The 20,963-nt window shown below is 29.1% G+C and overlaps 1 protein-coding gene across 2 annotated transcripts in view; it reads right to left on the minus strand.

Moving 5' to 3' along the window:
- Positions 1–20,963, minus strand: part of LOC129988435 (glycine receptor subunit alpha-2-like) — a 233,575-nt gene that overhangs the window by 15,355 nt on the left and 197,257 nt on the right. For both annotated transcript variants that reach the window (XM_056096662.1, XM_056096661.1), the window contains exons 6-8: positions 9,704–9,771; positions 5,691–5,917; positions 1,557–1,639 (exon numbers count right to left, since the gene is read on the minus strand). In XM_056096662.1, coding sequence (XP_055952637.1) covers positions 1,557–1,639; positions 5,691–5,917; positions 9,704–9,771 — 378 coding nt within the window. The remainder of the gene's footprint in view (positions 1–1,556; positions 1,640–5,690; positions 5,918–9,703; positions 9,772–20,963) is intronic.

The following is a 20,963-nucleotide window of genomic DNA, read 5'->3' on the forward strand; positions in this document are numbered from 1 at the left end:
TTCTGCCATTTAAGGAGATGACGAATTCTATAGATATAGAGCTGTGACATTTATTATGAATGAAATAGTGGAATACAGCTATGTAGAATATATTAAAAATGATTGAAACTCACTATTTAGAAAATAAATTAAGATAACATTATTTATACTTTGTGCATCGAAATATTTATTTTTTACTTAATTTTCATTTCAATATAATTTGAAAGCACACTTTTCAGAAATATATATATTATTTTATGTAATTGAAATTTTTTTATGGAAATACTTTTATTCATAAATACAATTTTTTTAAATAAAATTTTGAATTTTGTTATTTTAAAGTTAATTTCTCGTTCATGAAAGTCGTAGAAACCTAAAATGGCACAAAATTAAACATTTTAATATATAGTAAAAATTATTTATATTAAATTTGTAAAAATTTTTCAAGAATTGAACATACAAACATTTAAAAATTACATGCACCTGACAGAGACGTTGTTATTGGAAAAAGTTATTTAAAATACAATACTTTTAAATACACTTTTAAAACTTTCTCTTTTTAACAAATAAATTTTTATATTATTTAGTATCACATACTTTTTTTTTTACCCGTATGAGTAATCAAAAAGTAAAGCACATAATTTTGTATACAGTAATAATAAATACATGAAAAAAATGAAAGGAAATGATTACCAATTTATTACTTTTCGGCGTAATGGTCGTTTAAAATGAGAATTCTGAATCAGTATGGAAAATCCAGTATGATGAATACTTATATCTACTGAACCACCTTAGAATTTCCAGGATGCAGAAATAAATAGGCTGTCCAAATTGCTCAAAAAACTATTTATTAAAATTTCAAAAAAGCATTAAAAACAAAACACACTTCACTCTCTCGCCCAATATTACTAACTAAAAAAATATACAGCAGACTTATTTTTATCTCTTCCCCCCCCCCTTCGCTAAGCGCATGCGCGCCAACGAGAATGGCAAATCCATTTCCGAAGGTAGAGAAGAGCTCCAGTTAGTTGCCATACCAAGTCTCATAAAAAGCTACCAGCCTGTATGAAATAATTGCACGAAAGGAAAACAAGAATTCGGTTATTAAGTTTTAAAGCATCCAACATATAATCTTGGATTTGGCATCCTCAAATTTCCATCGGTTTGGATCCATAAAGAGGTTCATCAGAGGCCAAAAGTTTTGCTTTGATGGCTACCTAATACTGGCTGACAACGTTGTTTCAAATTGATCCAGTGCTAGAATAAATGCCTCAATTTGAATGGAAGTTATGCCAAAAAGTTCATAAATGGGCAATATTTTCATTTATATTCTATACTGTTACGTATTGCCAACTTATATGTCGATACTGTTCATATATAATCACATATTATGTGCTTTACTTATCAATAAATGTCTCTATAAGCATATATTAGGAAGATAAAATGTTCTACATATAATAAAAATAAAATGGTAACATTTTGAGAAAAAATATTATAGCTTATTTTCGCTAATTTCAAACTTTATTATCTTCTGAATCATTAATCATTACAAATAAGGTGCAAAAAGTCATACTTACAGCTTTCCATTTCTAGCGAACAATGTTGAGTGTCGTGAGGATACGCCGCGAAATTCATCGCGCAAGACAAAATTAACGTTAATCTAAAAAACATAAATATTTATAACACCAAAAATTATATAAAATAGTACAATGAATGATTAGCCATGAGAATTTATAAATACTAACAGAATTCTCTTACAAAAATATGAAATATATGAGAATTTTCTTTCTAAAAAACAAGATTAAAATTTAAAAAAAAAGACTGAAATTCACTCACACATTACTATACAAAGAAAGTTTGCCTTTATATATATGGTATTTTATAAACTCTTTTGTTGGGGAAAGAAAACATGTCAATTCTTCGTTGTTGATATTTTCAGACTTTAGTTAATTAATGTCATTGGAAATGAAAGGAAATATGAGTGCAAAACCTTGCTCAAAATTTTTATGATTGTTAGGCGCCAACATTAAATTTACCCGAAATTTCGATCACACAATACTTTATAGACTTTTATATATAATACTAGCCGGTTTCACCTCCTGCTCGTTTTCGCTCGCCAATCCCGATATTGTCCGATAGTGTATTTGATGTTCGACAATACCAGTTAGCTAGTTTTTCAACTTGGATGCTTAACCTTTTCGTGATGACATTTGCCGATCAGCGTATTTACGACTCAAAACTCCAAAATCCCACAATGTAAACATTCTTTGCTTCATATTGATTCAGTTTTTCAAATTTTGCTGCCAACTTAGCAGCTTAACTAACAGCTTTTCTTTTCAAATGGCAGACTCACGCTCAGTCTTTCTCTGCATTTTTTCTACATTTGATATCACCGGACGCCTAATTATTAATTAAAAAACAATGTAAACTTTATACGAGCATTTATTAGGGGCTCAGTCAATTGCTAACCGAGAGACAAAACATTTCCGTTACATGAAAAAGGTAAACTGGAAAGCTATTCATTCGTGTTGCCACAAACGTTGCATTGAAAAGTAGAATTAATAAATAATATTACTTTAAATTAACTTGCTGCTAATTTAGTGTTATTTAAAGTTTTACTTTTCCTTTTTTTTCATCATTTCGCTGTCAAATGCAATACAAATGCTTATTGCAATGTAATAATGATTTTCATTCAATATTTCAAACAATACTAGCAAAACAAACATCAAACGTCATGGATTAGGTCACAAATCGAATAAGAAGCAATGTATATATAATTTTTTATAAAATAAAAAGATATAGAATCTATTACTTCTTTATTGTATTTAACATATCATTCGTTTATAAATACGCCGTCTTGAACCGACTATATAGAATGTATTACGCATGGTTTTCATAATAGTGACCTTACTCAAATGCCCAACGGCGAGTTCTTAAAAATTTTAATTTAAAGAAAATGACCACAAAATATATGAAATATATGACCACAAAAAGATGTATTATGAAGATAAATCAATTTATTTCATTCTTTTAACTAACTGATTTAGATCGTTTTTTTAAAAAAAAATCAAACAATCATATACAGCTCATTAAATTTATCAAATGCGATCAATTTTTGTCTTCTAGACTACAAAATACTGTCTAAAGTTTTGTAACTCTCATAACCCCTTCACATACTTTCTATCTTCCGCTGATTCTTTGAAAACTGGTGAAAATTGATTCAATAAAGTTCCTTATTCTCCCTAGTTTTGCACGCCTTTCATGTTTCAATTTTGAAGATCAATTTATTAAGATCGTACAAGGCTTCTTTCTGAGCCTTTGTGCCATAGTCAGGATTAGAATTATAGTCTTTTGTTATTACTGTTGTCATTGGGATATTTAATTAATGATTAAAAATTAGGTTTTACCAATAGCGGTTGAATTTTAACTATAAAGAATGATACTGTTAATATATTTTACAAAAGGTCTATTTCAGCAGCTTATAACAAATCATTTGAATTTAAATATCTTATCAATCTGGTCTAAAGATTATTTTTGCAATCTGGAAAGGACTATCAAAGTATTTTTTAAGAGTTTGAAGCAGAACTTTTATACAGTTACAATGCTATCATTAAACATTATAAAAAGTTTAATTTCATGTGCACATACACACACATATACCTCAATAAATAAACGAAACTGATATAAATTATTTTTGTTAACAAATTATTTTATAATTTCAGATATTTTATTTGTGGGTTTTTTTTTACAATAATTGGGGCTGAATTTCTTTTGGTAAGGCATGAGAGTCAATGCAGTTTTTTTTTTATATAAATTATTTATAATACATGTTTTATTATGTTCCTTTTTTATGAAACCAAGACATTTTCTTATAAACGTTTGACAAAAATAATCTGTTCTGTAATTAAATATAACCTTGTTTTAAATGTTTGGCAAGTGTGGCATTAATTTAGTAGTCTAGTATATTGGCCTTAATTGATATGCGTATAGATTCAGCATCAGATATAAATGAGTAACATACCGCTTCCCGAACTAACGAAGATAGAAACATTAAAAAAATTTGTTTTTCTTTTAAATGTTAATTACCCTATCTTTTGTGAATTTAAATGGAGAAAAAATGAGCCTAAAGGGGTGCGTTTTTTTGAAAACAATTTTTTACATCATTAAAGTGCATTTTTTTTCGGTCGCATCATCTCGTTAGAGAATCGCGATGCCACAGAATCACGCCAAGAGCCTTGAGGCATGATTCTACAGAAATTACGAATCAGAAAAAGATGAAGAACCAGTGTGAAACAATAAACAACAATTTAAGCTTGTTAGAGTTACATTCTGTCAGTTATTTATTATGATAAAATAATTGTAAATAATTGTTTTCGAAAATCTATGAATTTCCTTAATTTTTTTTTGCTACATTGTTAATAAAATTGACGGAACTTTATTAGCGTACTTTTTTATTCTTTTATTAGACTCATCGATATTAGAGTTTTCAGAGGAGTTTTTTAATTTTGTTTTTTCATACAATAATTAACAGTAATTTTATTAGTTATCCTTCTTTTAATTTGAAGATGGGAAAAGTGAATTGATTGATTTAACGTAATTTAAAAAAAAATAAACCACGCTCTGAATTTGTTATAATCGGTTTTCATGGAGAAAACGATAATTAAAAGCTGCTGAATCTTTCTTGCTACCATATTTTATAAAGTAAATAAATTTATAATATTTGGTTCAAGTGAAAAATTTAATGTGTTCTAGACGTACGTTGGATGAGTAATATATGGGAAAGCGATTTATTATTTTTTTGATCTCTTAGAAATTTTGTGATTTGACAAGAATTCAGTCAAAAATAGAATTGACTGATTATACTAAAGTATGCATATCAATACTGTTACCGAAAACCACAATAAAATAAATGAATAAAAATATTTCGCTATGTTTGGATAAAAATTGAATAAAATTTGTGGGCGATAAACAAGTATTTTTCCAAAACACACATTCGATTTTATTAACCTTTTGACTAAAATAAACACATAGCGTGCTCTAGCCCGTAACTGGAAACGGGAGTCAAAATGACTCCGCGTTTTGTTCATTAGCTCTGATTATCACGTTTTTTTTTTTTTTTTTGTCCTTGAATACAATTATCTCATCAGTGCTTTTAAATTGTTCTTTCAGCAGTATGTTGACAAATGTCAAAGTATGAACACGTGTGTATAACCGAGTTATTCTTTTTCAAAGTTTTTGTTGTTATTTATGGAATCATTGACTCCATGTCTCTGAAACTGCTTTTAATTTGAATAATGCAAAAAGAATAAAGAAATATCCTTAAAATAATATTTTAAAATATTGTATTCTTCATTTTTGTTTGTTAAATTCTAACAGTTTTTAGTGTAATTCCGTAATATCTAAAGTAAATACTCTTTAAAGGGGTTTATTATTTAGATTTTTCTTATAACATCTTTTCAACATTTAATATTATTTAATATTAATAATTTTAACATTTTTATTCCAGAATGTATTGTGTTTCCAAAATAAATTCCAATAATGTTTATAAAAGACAAAAAAGCAAAATAACAATGGAGTCATTTTGACTCCATGTATCTCCATATGAAGAAATCCAAGTCTCCAATTAAGGGCTAGAATAAAAGTATAAAATAGGATCAAAGGGACAACATTACCAAGCATTTTTTTGCTGTATTTTAAAAAAAGTTACTTACTTGACCATGTAGAGAATAGTTTTGTCCCTATAGATCCATACATAATGATTTGGGATGGTCATAGTTTGGAAGGTGACGGCTTTCGCATTTTTGAAAAAGGAGTCGGGCCGCCAGATGTTCTGAAGCCAGGACACTTCCAACAACCTGTATTCAGAAGACATGTTTTCTGGCAGGCGTAGGCGATGGTCTTTCCAAGACTGAGCGAAGAAAATATCGGCAGCATAAGTCTATGAATAAGAAAAAAAAAGAGAGCATGTAATAAGGAACAAAAATATATAATACGATGAAAATTCAATATAAAATCGATTAATGGAAGAAGAAAATTAAAAAAAAATCACATAAGAAACATTATAATCATATAAGAAAAATGAGCGGAGACGGCATCGTCTTCGATTATTTCATAAGAAAGTATGTTCGAAGATACCAATCAGGCAAGTTAAACGGCATTTTTCGCCCCCATTAGTACAAATATCCAACAACATTATTATGGTATCTTCGGGATATTGGTCGGTATTTAGAATATAGAACAACATCGTGAATATATCATACAATAACTTGTTTAATAACGCAGTGTTATAGTTCGATTTTCAAGATAAGTTCTTACTGAATATGGCGAACATACAACATTTTTTGAGTGCTGGTTTACATATAGTATTTTGTGTACGAAACGGTATTAACAGCCGTTGTAAGTTAATTTGCGATATTGTACTTATCTACTGCATTACCAACTGTTTTATCAAGGTATTATCGAAACTGAATATGGAGAATATACAACATTTTTTGAGTGCTGATTTAATGTATATATATTTTGTGTACGAAACGGTATTAACAGCCTTAGTAAGATAATTTGCGATATTGTTCCTATCTGCTGCAATACCAACTGTTTTATCAAGATATTACCGGAACTGAATATGGAGAATATACAACATTTTTTGAGTGCTGATTTAATGTACATATATTTTGTGTACGAAACGGCATTTATAGCCATAGTAAGATAATTTGCGATACTGTACCTATCTGCTGCAATACCAACTGTTTTATCAAGATATTACCGGAACTCGTGTAAATATAGAACATTCTGCAGAAAGTACTTGTAGACAAGCTATGTAACTGCAAAGCATTCCGATGCAAAGAGATTACAATATACTAACTTGTGTACCTAACTAACTATCCGGCATTTTAGTCATATATGCTTATATTATTCTACCTAGTATTTGCAAATTTTACTTTTTTTCTAACATTGTGGATTTTGTTAAGTAATTAAATCTAAAAGTGGTATATATAAAGCGCTGGAAAAACATTTATATATTTTGAGATTATAATCTTCGATGTATAATTTAAAATAGAAGATTTTAAATTTTTTAAATACTATCATTATTGAATTTTTAGACCCCAGACAAAAAAAAAAAAAAAAAAAAAAAAGATAGCGCATAGAAAGCTACCATCATATCATTATATCTTCTTGATTCTTGAGCATAAAATTTCTCCATAACTGTTTAAAACTGTTTGTTTAAAAAACCTTCAACTGATTATGTATTTTGTTAGAAAAGAAACGAATTTCTATTATTTTTAGAATAAAACCGCATAGCAATTTACAAAGAATTTTTTTTAAATAATCATTTTATATGTTGCTCTGTTATATACAAAATATTAACGAAATAGAACAAAATTATTTATGCCAATTTCTGGAAATAATTTAAAAACTAAAATACATACTTTATCACCATTGTATACCGACATCACTCACTAAGTTATTTTTTAAAAAAATAAAATCTTTTTTAACACTTTAATGTTATTTCTTAGTTCGAAACTGCTCGCATAATCTGAATATTTTTTTTTCGTCTAAATAAAAGGAATCCGAAAACGTCCACTGTAAAACGATTAAGATCTAATGGGATGGTGTTAAAGCCGATTGCTGATTTAATTAATTTTAAACTAATTTAATAAGAACAGAAAATATTTTGTATTTCGTTCAAAAAACCCCCTTTATAATGCAATGATATTTATTTTTCTATCATTTTCCCACTCTCTTTTGAAATAACATATGACGAAATTTCTAAGCTGATATTGAGGATACTGATTTTTTTCTCTGTAAGGTATAAAATTATTAATTAGATGAATTTCCATGAATTATTTGTAAGTTATAAAATTGATTCCTTTTGTTAAAAAAAATGACATTCAACAGAATTCGTGGTTTATATTTTTAGATTTAATTATAAAGGAAATGATGTTAGTGAAAATAACTTATTTATTTTGAACAGTTGATATAAATATACGGAAAGCAAACGATTATTTAAAAATTTATGAAAAAAAAAATGTAGAATTTTTAAAATATTATTGCTCTCAAATTTTGCACTTATTATTATTTTTTTTGATAAAATTTCTAAATACAAGTTATTTTTTTTTGCTATGGCTTTAATGGCTTTAAAGGAATTTTTTCTTTGTAAAAATATACGAAAAAGAAACTTATCTTTACCATTGTATTTCTAAATTAATTATATTCAAATCATCCAAAGCCTATGACAATCAAGATACTAACTGCAAATAATCAAACTAAATGCTTTGCAAACGATATTTAATAAAAAAAGGAGAATGAAAAATTCCTAAAATAAAGCTTATGCTATATTCTTTTGATTTTTATTTCTATCTGCCAAATTTTATTTTTATCTCATCCAAAAAAGAAAAATGGTTCAACATCATTCATCACATAGTTCGAAAAACCATTTTATTCTTTTTAATCAAACCTCTGCTATCAAATATTTAGAAGAAAAAAAAGCAATTTATGACAGGTAACCTGTCTCTGGTGCTTTAAAGGAAAATATGATCACGTATCTTCCAAAAATATCATAAACCTTTCACTGAAATTTCTATCTACAGAAGGATAAAATCGAATATTTCGATTTCTGTTCGAGATTTTTCTTCGATTTTTTTTTCGAAGGAGCGAGCATATTTTATTACAAAGAAAGACAGGTCTTGTAAAAGTCAAATGCCTGCGTGATATGATTTTGCGGTTCGAAAATTTATGGGAGGAAATTCAGAATGAAATTGAATTCTGAAGTGCACTGAAAAATTTTCATAACAGTTGAAAATATATTTCGGAAAGGTGATTACGTTGCAAAAATATATCACAAAGTAATAAATAATGTCATCAATATAGAATAGAAACCAAATAAGTATAAAAAATTCCAACTTTTTTGCTTGATGATTTGACGAAATGAGTTTAAGATTTTGATGGATTCGAGGCTGTTAAGCTCAAATGTATCTTAAAATTGATTTTACCAGATATTTTGCTATTACAGTGTTTAATACAAACTGAAACATTTTTATCATATCGTATAGCATTATTATTAAATTTCCTATCATGATAAATAATCACAAAATAGTTAAGTTTTTCTTCTAACTAATGGCACTTTTGAATTCTTCTTAGATTAATCCCCAAATTAATATTATTTATAAGAAATGAATTATTTTAGTCTCATTTGAACTCATTATAAAGATAAATAATTTATTTCTGGGTTATTATAGGTTTAGAAGCTTTTGGAAGCCAGTTTGTTTCCTCGGAGTGTTGGCTTTATGTTGGTTAAATTATTAATACGGAGTATATTTATTTGAGATTTCACTTAGTTGCTCGATGAAATTGAAAACATTAATTTATCAAAATCCGTACTCTATAAATTACTGTGTATGAAAGTTAATGTACATGAAAATCCTAGTTTTGAGTTATTGCGCAAAATAACCTATTTTTATCTTAATTTCAACATCAGCGAAAGCAATACTACTGAATAATTTGATAGAATGATCAACTTAATTTGAATTTTATCATAAAAATAAAAACATTGCTACAAATTCCTTGCCAAATTAACTTTTTAAAAATTGTTAAAATTGAAAAAAAATGTGCGGAAAAAAATTGACATTAAATTTTTTTTTTTTAAGTTAAAAAATTGTATTTTCAGAAGATAGATTAACATTCTTTAATAGAGTAAAAATAGATTAAAATATGATATGCTACTTACCATCGATTCTTCATTTATTGAATCTAAGCCCATTACTGTCACATGATATCGAACAATTGTGGGACGACCTGTAAAAAACAATCAACGCGATTAATTTTTATTCAGAAAACATGCAAATCAGATTTTATGCAAAACACTGTTGGGTTTTGTTCAATTAATTAGATACGCTTTAGTTACTTGCCTTGAAATAAAAAATAAAAGCATTGTAAATTCTGGATTGAAAAAAATACTGTTACAATTACTGTTTTATCATTTTCATTGTACACCACAATAAAATATACAGTTATAAAAGCGTGCTTCATAGAGTTAAATGCTTTGCTGCAATGAAAAAAATGTCCAACAACATGATATATCAGAATCCATACTATACGCTATCGGAAAAATGTTTTTAGAACCTTGTCAATAAAAAAGTGTTTTGGATGAAATGCTTTGTAATACTGAAACGAACTAAATCTACTCTTTCAGCCTTGTAGTGTCCGTAATTCACATTTATAAACTATGAAATCATATTTTAAAGCTGGAAATATTTATGTGGTCTCTTACTTCCCTGCAGCCAGGAGATTTATCATGGAGAAAACTCCATACCACTTAATATTCGTTTGGCTGATGATATCCTTTACGGCGAAGGAGAACTTAGTATGAAACTGCAGACATGTATCTAATGGATTAGTTTAGAGACATTATCTGTCATTTCTGAAATGGCATATCTTTAGTGAGCGCATTATATATCATTAATATTGATCATTGAAAGCTATAGGAATGAAGTTGAGATCTTTTACGGCGATTTTCAGTAAGAAGTCAGACATATTTTCATTATTCTGGACGAAAACGGCAACTTACGTTATGCTGATCTGATTTATGATTTCTTTTAAGACAAAAGAAATTTTCAAATAAACATAGGGAATATTTCACAAGTATGATTATATTTGGGATATATTCCTACCTGTACAACATATATATTATACCTAAAATATTCCAAATATATATACAAAATATACTTGGGATATTTTAAAAAGAAGATTTATTCGTCACTTATACGATTATGTTAAGGTATCTAACTAGATAAGAAACATGAATTTGGATAAAAATTTCCCTACCTTTTTTTTGCAGTTTCAAAAAATAAATACGTTTCTGTTTCCTTTTTAATTTGTCTTGAAGCGGTAAGAGATGCGCGAAGGATAGAACCTGGGACCTTTTGGTTAGCAGTCCAGTAACTAACCGATTATACCAAAACAGCTGTCCGGGTAGAAGCGCTGTTACAGGCTTATATGCAATTCACCACAGTACTCTCCCTCCAGTGAGTCGAAGGGGAGACGAACGATATGAATGTTAAGTGGTGATGTATTGAGTTATTATTATTAGTAGTAGCTGTTGTCTTAATGGGCCTGTACCCTATTTGAGTAGCGCCAAGCGTTATGGAGAGCGTTTGTGGGTGTTGATGCGCCAAGTGAGTCTGACGACTTTAGTTTGCTGCGTCAAGTGAGTCTGACGACTTTAGTTGCGAGTCGATGGCGCCACAACAGCTGTACGAAAGTTGAAGGTTCAGCGTCCGAGATCACCAATGAAGAGGTATGAGACGCGTTAGGATAGAATCTGGGACCTTTTGGTTAGCAGTCCAGTAACTAACCGATTATACCAAAACAGCTGTTTGGGTAGAAGCGCTGGGTACTGGCTTATATACAATTCAGTACAGTCTCTATGTCAGTTAGAATCCAAGATATAGCAATGTATGTGATGTGACATGTAAGTGATGCTTATTTATAAGCATTTAAAAACTTAAAATGCTTCTGAAAAATGAGATTTTTCATATTTCTACTGTTTGAGTATCGTCATATTTCAAAAAGTAATCAAGACACATTAATGAAATTTATAATTAGTGTTAGTTCTGTTAAGCAGAATGTAATGAATTATGGATTTGATGTTGAATTCTCTAGAAAGGGATTTATGATTGTTTAATGCACTTATTGTTGAAAAAATTCCAAAATTTCTTAGTAATTTCAGATATTACACACAATAATTTTATTTTTCAATATGATTCATAGATAATAGTTAGTTACGCTGTAAGATATGTTACACATATATTGGTATAAAAAATGAAAAACTAAATTATGATTGATTAAATTTGTTAAATTTGATTAAAATGATTTTTTTTCCTCTAGAACAATCCTAGATTTTGCAAATAAATGCTAAAATTTACACACACACATGAATAATTTCACTTTTATTCATTTTATCACTTTTATTCATGATTGTTTAATGCACATATTGTTGAAAAAATTCCAAAATTTCGTAGATAATTTCAGATATTACACACAATAATTTTATTTTTCAATATGATTCATAGATAATAGTTAGTTACGCTATAAGATATGTTACACATATATTGTTATAAAAAAATAAAAAAAAAATAAATTATGATTGATTAAATTTGTTAAATTTAATAAAAATGATTTTTTTTCCTCTAGGACAGTTTTAGGTTTTGCAAATAAATGCTAAAATTTACACATACACACACATGAATAATTTCACTTTTATTCATCATTTGATTCTTATATTTAAAAAACTATCATATAAACATTAAAATATTTGTTTGTTGAAAAATATCCTCGAAACGTATTTGGATGCCTAGTCGAAAATAACGCCTGGGTGACATTTCTGGCAATTACAATTATTATAATTTATATTATAATAATGTCATACTACGATTCTTATCTCAAAAATGCGTTTGTTAAATTTCCGCATTGAATTAATACCGATTTATTTGCATATTTTATACCTTTATGCATTATTTAAAGAAATTTTTCTCATCCATAATCAGGTTTGAGTTCAATTTACATAGCTAATTATTTTAATGGCTTTCTTTCATGCAGATGACTGACATGTCCGAAAAAAATTGTTCTTATATTAAACTTATCAATAACTTCATATACTCTACATAAAATAAACACAAAACTTTCCAATCTTTTCCAAAAAAAAAATATATATCTTTTTCCCCTTAAAGATTATTTTTTCCATATTTCAATCTTTCACCTACATTCTCACCCGCTACCTCTTTTATTTCTTCTTAAAACTTCTCAGTGTTTACTCAGAATTTTCCAAAATTTTTTAAAGTCTATTTTTACTGTGAAAACACGATTATGTACTTAACATATTGTTTGACAAGTCATAGACGTATGATTGAATTTTTAAATTGAATTTTCAAAGTAAATTTGTTTTAGATAACGCTATATATCATCTGACATAACATAATCAAAATTAAAATTTCAAGCGTAATATTACATCATACCAAATAAATATGCTCTCCCATTTTTAGATATTTTTAAAGAAAACAATAGCCTATAAATTATAATACTGTAGATGAGGAGAAATTTTTCACGAAGCATGTAGTCTTCATTAAAGCAAAATCGTGAAAATACATCATTGTATCATGTTTTGTTGGGAAACCTAATCAAATTTCAACAAGCCTCAACCCAGGAAGGAAATAGTTTGGTTTAAAACAGCATATGCAGAGATTATTTGTATTCTCAATACTATAACTCATTTCTACAGACTGCAATGATTTAACATAATATCGTTTAAATAATTACTAATTCAGAACGGATTAGGGCAATGAGGTTCCCAGAAATGATCATACTTATCAATTATTATCGTCGCTGCCGGCGTCCTGGGGTAGCGCGTCTTCCCCGTGATTTCGGCGTCCCGGGTTCGAATCCCGGTTCGGCATGATTGCTCTTCTTCTGTGTTCTATCTGTGAGGTGTGTGAATGTGCCCCCTATAAAAAGGGGTTGTGCAAACGAATGTGATGCATGAAGTAGCTAAGTCGTACTCTTGGTCCTAGTTGGCGCTACTGAATAAACAAGAGACGCTAACTAGGCTTAAATCGCCGACAGAGAACTAACTGTCAGTGGGTTTGTAAAGTGCCGTAAGTCGCAACATTATTGTCGATGGAATACTCCATTTATTGGGAATAACAATATGATAATATTAATAGCTTGAATTTAATATCGTTCCTTAATTTTCAATGCATGGATATCAAATATAATTTGTAATTCCAGATTGTACAAGATTCCATCACATTTTGTGTTTTTTAAACGTACATTGGTGTTTAATTTTCAGTATATACCTAAACAAGTCATTTTATTACTTGCGAACTTCATATTACTTTATAAGCCTTTTTGTTGTGCCAAAATCTATTCATTTGCACCATTTCTACATTTCAGTTATAACTTAATCATTAGCATCTCATTACTTTTGTTTTAGAAGCGTGGTTTAATGGGATTTAAAATGATTTGATTCTTTCGATGCAGGAAGTTTTTTCTTTTAGTTTCATTGAGTTTATGCATTGAAGAGCGTTTTACAAATGATGATCATTTCATTCAGCCGACAGAGTAATTTTTTTTACTCTTTATTATAACGTACTATAGAGAAAGTATAATAATCGTCAGAAAATTCGAACTCTAGATTTCGACGAATGTCCACGTTTTAAACCTCCTTCAGTTCGAAAAATACAAAAAGTCCGTCTGTGAAAAAGATAACTTAGAAACGCTTAGAGATAGACAGATGAAATTTGATATACGGTCTTTACACCAAATTTAGCAGTATTTTATCAAATTTTGAGTAAAATCTGTTGAGAGGAAGTCCGCTTGTCTGACTGTTCGTGTATAAGATAACACGATAATTATAAAATGAAAACATATAGATATATAAAATGCGATACACAGTTTTAAAATCTATATTGTAGAGGTCTGTTAAATTCTGAGCTAAATCCAACAACAGGTTGACCATCTGTCGGTCTGTACTCTCAAAAACATGTAAATGCGATAATTCAAAAGCGAACTTAAATATATGATATTTAATATGAAATTTGTGACTGCAAGTGTAAGGTGTCAAATTTTTGTTTTAATCTGTTATGAGAAACGCGTTTAAAATAAAAATTATATTTTGAGATATATTAACAGCATATCAGGGATTAATTGCCCCCCCCCAAAAAAAAAACCCTCGTCAAGAATGGCTTGATAAATTCAGTAAGAATGCTGAATTCACTCCTAAGGTTAATATTTCGTAACTATTGGTCGCCCGTGTTATGTAAGACGTTCGCTGAAATTACACCATTATTAGAGAGTAGGCGAGAAAGTTTTGGAGAAACCTCTCCCACTGGTTTGAACTCGTCTGCACTTAGGTTACTTAAATCTTATATGCCAATTCTTGTTGCTTGATGAATCGTCATCAATTTCCAAAGAGCGTAAGGTTTTCCTTGGGATAATAGCCTTTGTCGCTATATCCCTCACTGTTTATATTCAAGATTCAAGGTTTCCCTTAAATCATAATACAGTTGATCTTATTTTTCATGGTTTTGCACTAAATTAATCTTTTTTTCTAATAAAAGCAACACAATGTTTTTAACAGAAGTAACATTTCCTCTTATTCGATTTCATTTCAATAAAAATCATTTCACTAAAGCTGACTAACTGTTTGGCACGATTTTAACTCATTTACCTACAGATATTTTAAATATTATATACAAGTTCTTGATGTTTGATGGACCATTATCAATCTGACATCAATTCACTTTATCTTGTGTAACAAATGATTGTTCTGTTTTGAAAAGAATCCGTTTTAAACATTTCAATGTTTCTGATCTAGTTTTGGGCTTTTAATCTTGCAAACAGAGCAGTATGTTCCAGAGTAAGAAGTTTCCATTTTGTTTATGAGATTGGACTTTTTTCATGGTTTTGCACTAAATTAATCTTTTTTTCTAATAAAAGCAACACAATGTTTTTAACAGAAGTAACATTTCCTCTTATTCGACTTCATTTCAATAAAAATCATTTCACTAAAGCTGACTAACTGTTTGGCACGATTTTAACTCATTTACCTACAGATATTTTAAATATTATATACAAGTTCTTGATGTTTGATGGACCATTATCAATCTGACATCAATTCACTTTATCTTGTGTAACGAATGATTGTTCTGTTTTGAAAAGAATCCGTTTTAAACATTTCAATGTTTCTGATCTAGTTTTGGGCTTTTAATCTTGCAAACAGAGCAGTATGTTCCGGAGTAAGAAGTTTCCATTTTGTTTATGAGATTGGACTTTTTTCATGGTTTTGCACTAAATTAATCTTTTTTTCTAATAAAAGCAACACAATGTTTTTAACAGAAGTAACATTTCCTCTTATTCGACTTCATTTCAATAAAAATCATTTCACTAAAGCTGACTAACGGTTTGGCACGATTTTAACTCATTTACCTACAGATATTTTAAATATTATATACAAGTTCTTGATGTTTGATGGACCATTATCAATCTGACATCAATTCACTTTATCTTGTGTAACAAATGATTGTTCTGTTTTGAAAAGAATCCGTTTTAAACATTTCAATGTTTCTGATCTAGTTTTGGGCTTTTAATCTTGCAAACAGAACAGTATGTTCCGGTATAAGAAGTTTCTATTTCGTTTATGTGATAGGACTTCAATATTTTATTTGATTAGCGATCATTTCCCTTATGCTGACGATATGAAATTATTTTAAATTTTTCAATTGGCTATTTAAATCTTATACACATAAATTTATTACTTAATGATGTCCTTTTTTACGGCAACAATCTTGAACATTTCAGTTATTCTGCATTTGATTATCTATCAGTGTGTTTGAAATGGCATTATATTTTGGAGCAAGAATAATTTTTTTTCCATATATTTGAGCTAGTGCATTAGAGGTAATATTCTTGGTTCTAACTTTCGTTTTTTGTGGCATAACTCGATGTTATATTTTATAGCATGTAGCCACCATATTTCACCATACATACTTCTTGATGAATTATCATCAATATATTCTGTATGTCTACATTCAGTTGACTACCAAAAAGAAGGGATTTCACTTTCTAGACCGTAATCATATTAGTTCCTTATGCTTGTTACTTGATGAACTATCATCAATCTAATATATGTGTCTACATTTAGTTAACTACTATAAAGAACGAATTTAATTTTCTAGACCGAAATCGCGTTAGTTTCTTATATATATGGTTGTTGCCCTTTTCCTGCCTACCTCAAAAGGTTCAATCTGTCTGAGAGTGACCAGTGCAGTTGCGGTGGGACAGGCACCGCACTTCATTATGCTACGGAATGCATTCTTAGAATCTCCTGGCATATGAAAAAACCATCACCAAGCCATGAACAGGAATGGCTGAAAAGAGTCGCCGGCAACTTCCTTTCCAGGCAAAAAATCCACAGTATAATCAAATTTATAAGTGGAAATAGAGACCTATTCTTGCCATCATAGCTCTCAACATCAAGTCTCCTACCAAAAAAGACTAAGGGAAAAAACAAGCACTGCAGTCTCCTGTCACACATTTCAACCAAACAGAGATTGTCTTCATTTCCGTTTCTCAAATTATTTTCCATCTGATTTTTTTTAACTGCATCCTGATCTACTATATCATAAAAAATAAGTGAACACAGATTATATGTATATTTTTACAAATTTTATCACTCAATCTGCATTATATTTCTAAGTTTATTACTACAAATTATATTTCTAAGTTGAAAAATTATGTAAACGGTCTCATCATAATATAATTTCTTATATAATTGTAAATTCTATAAATAGTTATTTTTGTTTCCTTTTCCTACTGTAAATATTTTGTTAATTAAATAAAATTCCCGTAACATGCCTACCAAACCGTTCAGTGACCAGAATGGTCACGAATACGGGGGTATGAGACGGCGTTCTGTTCTATATATATGTTTGTTACTTGATGAACTATCATCAATATATCATATGTGTCTGTATTCAGTTGATTATTATAAAGCATGAATTTAACTTTCTAGATCTAATCAATTAGTTTCATTTGTTACTGAATGAAGTATCATCAATCTACTTTATATGCCTATATTCAGTTGATTATCATAGAAAACGAACTTGACTTTCTTGATAGTAATCAATTAGTTTCTTATACGCATGTTTGTTAACTGATGGACCATCATCTACATTCAATTGACTATATAGTACTAATTTAACTTTTCAGATCGCAATCCCTTTAGTTACTCGTAACTATATAGATGCTTGTTGCTTAATAAACAAATTGACGAATGGAATTTGGTATGAGGTCTTTACAGTGTAGGCATTGATTATCAAATTTTGGATCAAATTCGCCGAAAGAATATCCTTATCTTTCTTATTGTGAGTGAAAAATCTATTAAAATATGTTTATGCGCTATGAGCCATACTATATATTTTGCAATATTCTATATCGGAGTGAGTACATCTGGCAGCAACCTACATTGTTAATACGTCATTAATAAAATAATTATGGTTCCTACTTTATATTTGGCATCTCATCATACTTGACTTCCTTTGAATAACTACAAATTAAATTTTTCGCGTCCTTTGGGTGGCGAATTCAAACCCACCGACCGCAGACTCTCCGCAAGTGTGGTGGCTGGAGCATGTATAAATCTGTCGTGGTCACAAAGTCTTCCATGTTGAGAGTAATACCACTGGGGGTATTGGATCAGGGGTGATCGTTCTCTGATTTAGGTATAAATTATGATCTGTGAATGAGTGAATGAAATCATGAATGAAGTCCGCCCCGTAAAAAGGGCTGTGATGTGTGTGTAGCTAAGTCGTACTCTTGGCCCTAGATGGCGCTACTGAAAAAACAAGAGACGCACCATTGGCTTAAAATCACTGAATTATAAAGTCAGGGGGTTGTTTATGACAAGTGCCGTTAGAAAGAACAACATAAATTAAATTTCGTTGCGAATGTATTTAATTAATAACGTACTCAATGTCTGTTGAAAGATATAGATAGAAAGATATCAAAGATATCTTTTGACAGCACCAACAAATTTGATGTAACAAAAATGTTCCAATTTTTATCGAATTAGCAGTAGGGCATTTGGATTATCCTCGTTACGTACAGAGATATAGAAATGTTTCTGTAAACTACATTTACAGTCCAAAAGATATCTAAATCATGGCGATCCATTAAAATCTCGAAAATGAATTATTTGATTACAATATTTAATTCCTACACAAACTAAAGGGCATAAGTATATTATTGTTAATTTACTAAATTTCCGTTGAGTAAATACCGATCAGCAATATTAAAAAGTCAATTACAAAAATGTTTAGAAATGATTTTTGTTATTATTATATCAGAATTAATTTTTTTACTTCCCAATTTCGCAAAATAGGGATTTAAAATTTAATCCTTTTTATTCATATGATGTAAAACTTACTGCCATCAAATCTCGAAGAATTGTCTAAGAAAATTCTCTTAGGAAAAAAATTCTTTATTAAGACATAATTGTCAATCTTCAAGTGCATACATTTTTGCATCTTATAAAGAAAATTTTTTCTATATTTTAATAAGAATCTTAGAATTGGAAATTTCCGAAAGTTTGGTATGATTTTTAATTTAAAGTGAAATTATTAAATTTTTTCTACGATTTAAATTTTACTTCTGACGTTTTACAAAATTAAAAGTGAAATACCAAGTTTCATACAGTTGTTGTGAATTGTTGAATAAAGTTGTCAAACACATCTCTTTTCCAACACTTATTGAAAACTCCGTCATACGTCTCTTTAAAAAAGGAAGTTTTCTCTTATTTTTGTTATGAAGCAAAGGATATTATTCGCTAAGCTTAGTAAAACATTATTTTCCCTGGTGATATAAAACCAAATGTTCTAAAATGTAAAAGTCTTGTAAGAGCATCAAAAGTTGTTTTATTTAATGGCGGTTTGTTGCTGTTTTTTTTCCTATAGAAAAGCATAGAAAGAGAAAGTATTGGGAAAATTCGATCATGAGATTCTTTTTTCAGTTTCCATGTCTTAAATCTCCAGAGAATTATATCATTAATGCTATATCAAAATGTCTTATGTGGAAAAAACATACACAACAAAATATACTAAATTTTTATATAACAGCTGTAGCCATTCGTTGCATGTATCATTTTTAATAACAATTGAATTACTTGTTAAATTATTATTAATATGATAATAACTTAGCAATAATTTGTGTATCGCATCAATAATGTGGGAAGAAATTTAATATATTTCGATATTATAATAAGAATATTTCTTTTTCTGAAATCACAATAACTCAGAAACACAACTGAATAAGATACATGAATTAGATCTAGTATATTTTTAAATTACAGCCAATCATCCCATTACCACAGAACTAAGTTATATAAAAATGGCTTAATGTATCTGACTGTATACTGGTTTACTATCCAGCTTTCGTATATAGCCAACAAAAGTTCAAAGAATCTTCAAACTTTTGGTAAAAGGCTGGAAACTTTTTCCATCATTTCTATCAATCGTTATTCATTTTCAGGTACTGTATTATAATATTTTATTAAAATTGTCACCATCTATAAGAAATTTTTCTTTAATTTCATTGAGTTCGCTATACTCTGTTATGCAATGTTGAATGGAGGCTATTTTCCCACATACGCATCTGTTGTCTTGCATTCTCCAGAATCTGTAGAAGTGTTCAGGAAAGTGTTCTTTAGAAATGTTCTGTAGAAGTGTTCTTCCGTGCCTTGAAACATTTCGCATTAGCAACGGATGAAATATTCTTTTATAAATTTTGGTTCTTGTATGAAGTAATTTGTTATGCGCTTTTTGTACGATATTGTCCATCTATCCTGCCACTGCATAGCTATCCGTCTTATAATTTGCATCTTAAACGTTTGGAATGATTTGGAGATATTTTGAGATTATTTTTTATGAGAATTTTTTTCTTCATATTCAATGGGAGTCCTAATGCAATTTAATATAATCCATTGGTCTCTTTAGTCTTTCTCAAATTTTCTTTCGTTTTCCAGATTTCTATTTTTTTGATAGTCGTGGTTTGTGTTACCTGAAGGACTATCAGAGAGCATCTATGGCAGTTCTCCAGGCCTACGAAATCATCAACTGCCATTTTAATTTCTATAACTTCTTATTGATAATTTGTAGCATTATTAGAAATAAGAACTTGTTTTATAATTTATTTAGTATGCGAGCAATTCGACAAAATTGTTGTTTTTTACAGGGTCAGTCTAAGAAGTTACAAGAAGAAGAAATCTAACTGAAAATCATTTTGGGCGACATATCCATATAAAGCAACGGATGTGTTCTCCGTTTCAGTTTTCTGATGTATGTTTTTCTTGTGGTATAATTAAAGAAACCTTAATATGTATTTTGGCCATATTCTTTTCTTAGATCAGAATCAAAATTTGATAGATTAACAACTTTTAT

This window comes from Argiope bruennichi, chromosome 10 (assembly GCF_947563725.1).
Source record: "Argiope bruennichi chromosome 10, qqArgBrue1.1, whole genome shotgun sequence".
NCBI lineage: Eukaryota > Metazoa > Arthropoda > Arachnida > Araneae > Araneidae > Argiope > Argiope bruennichi.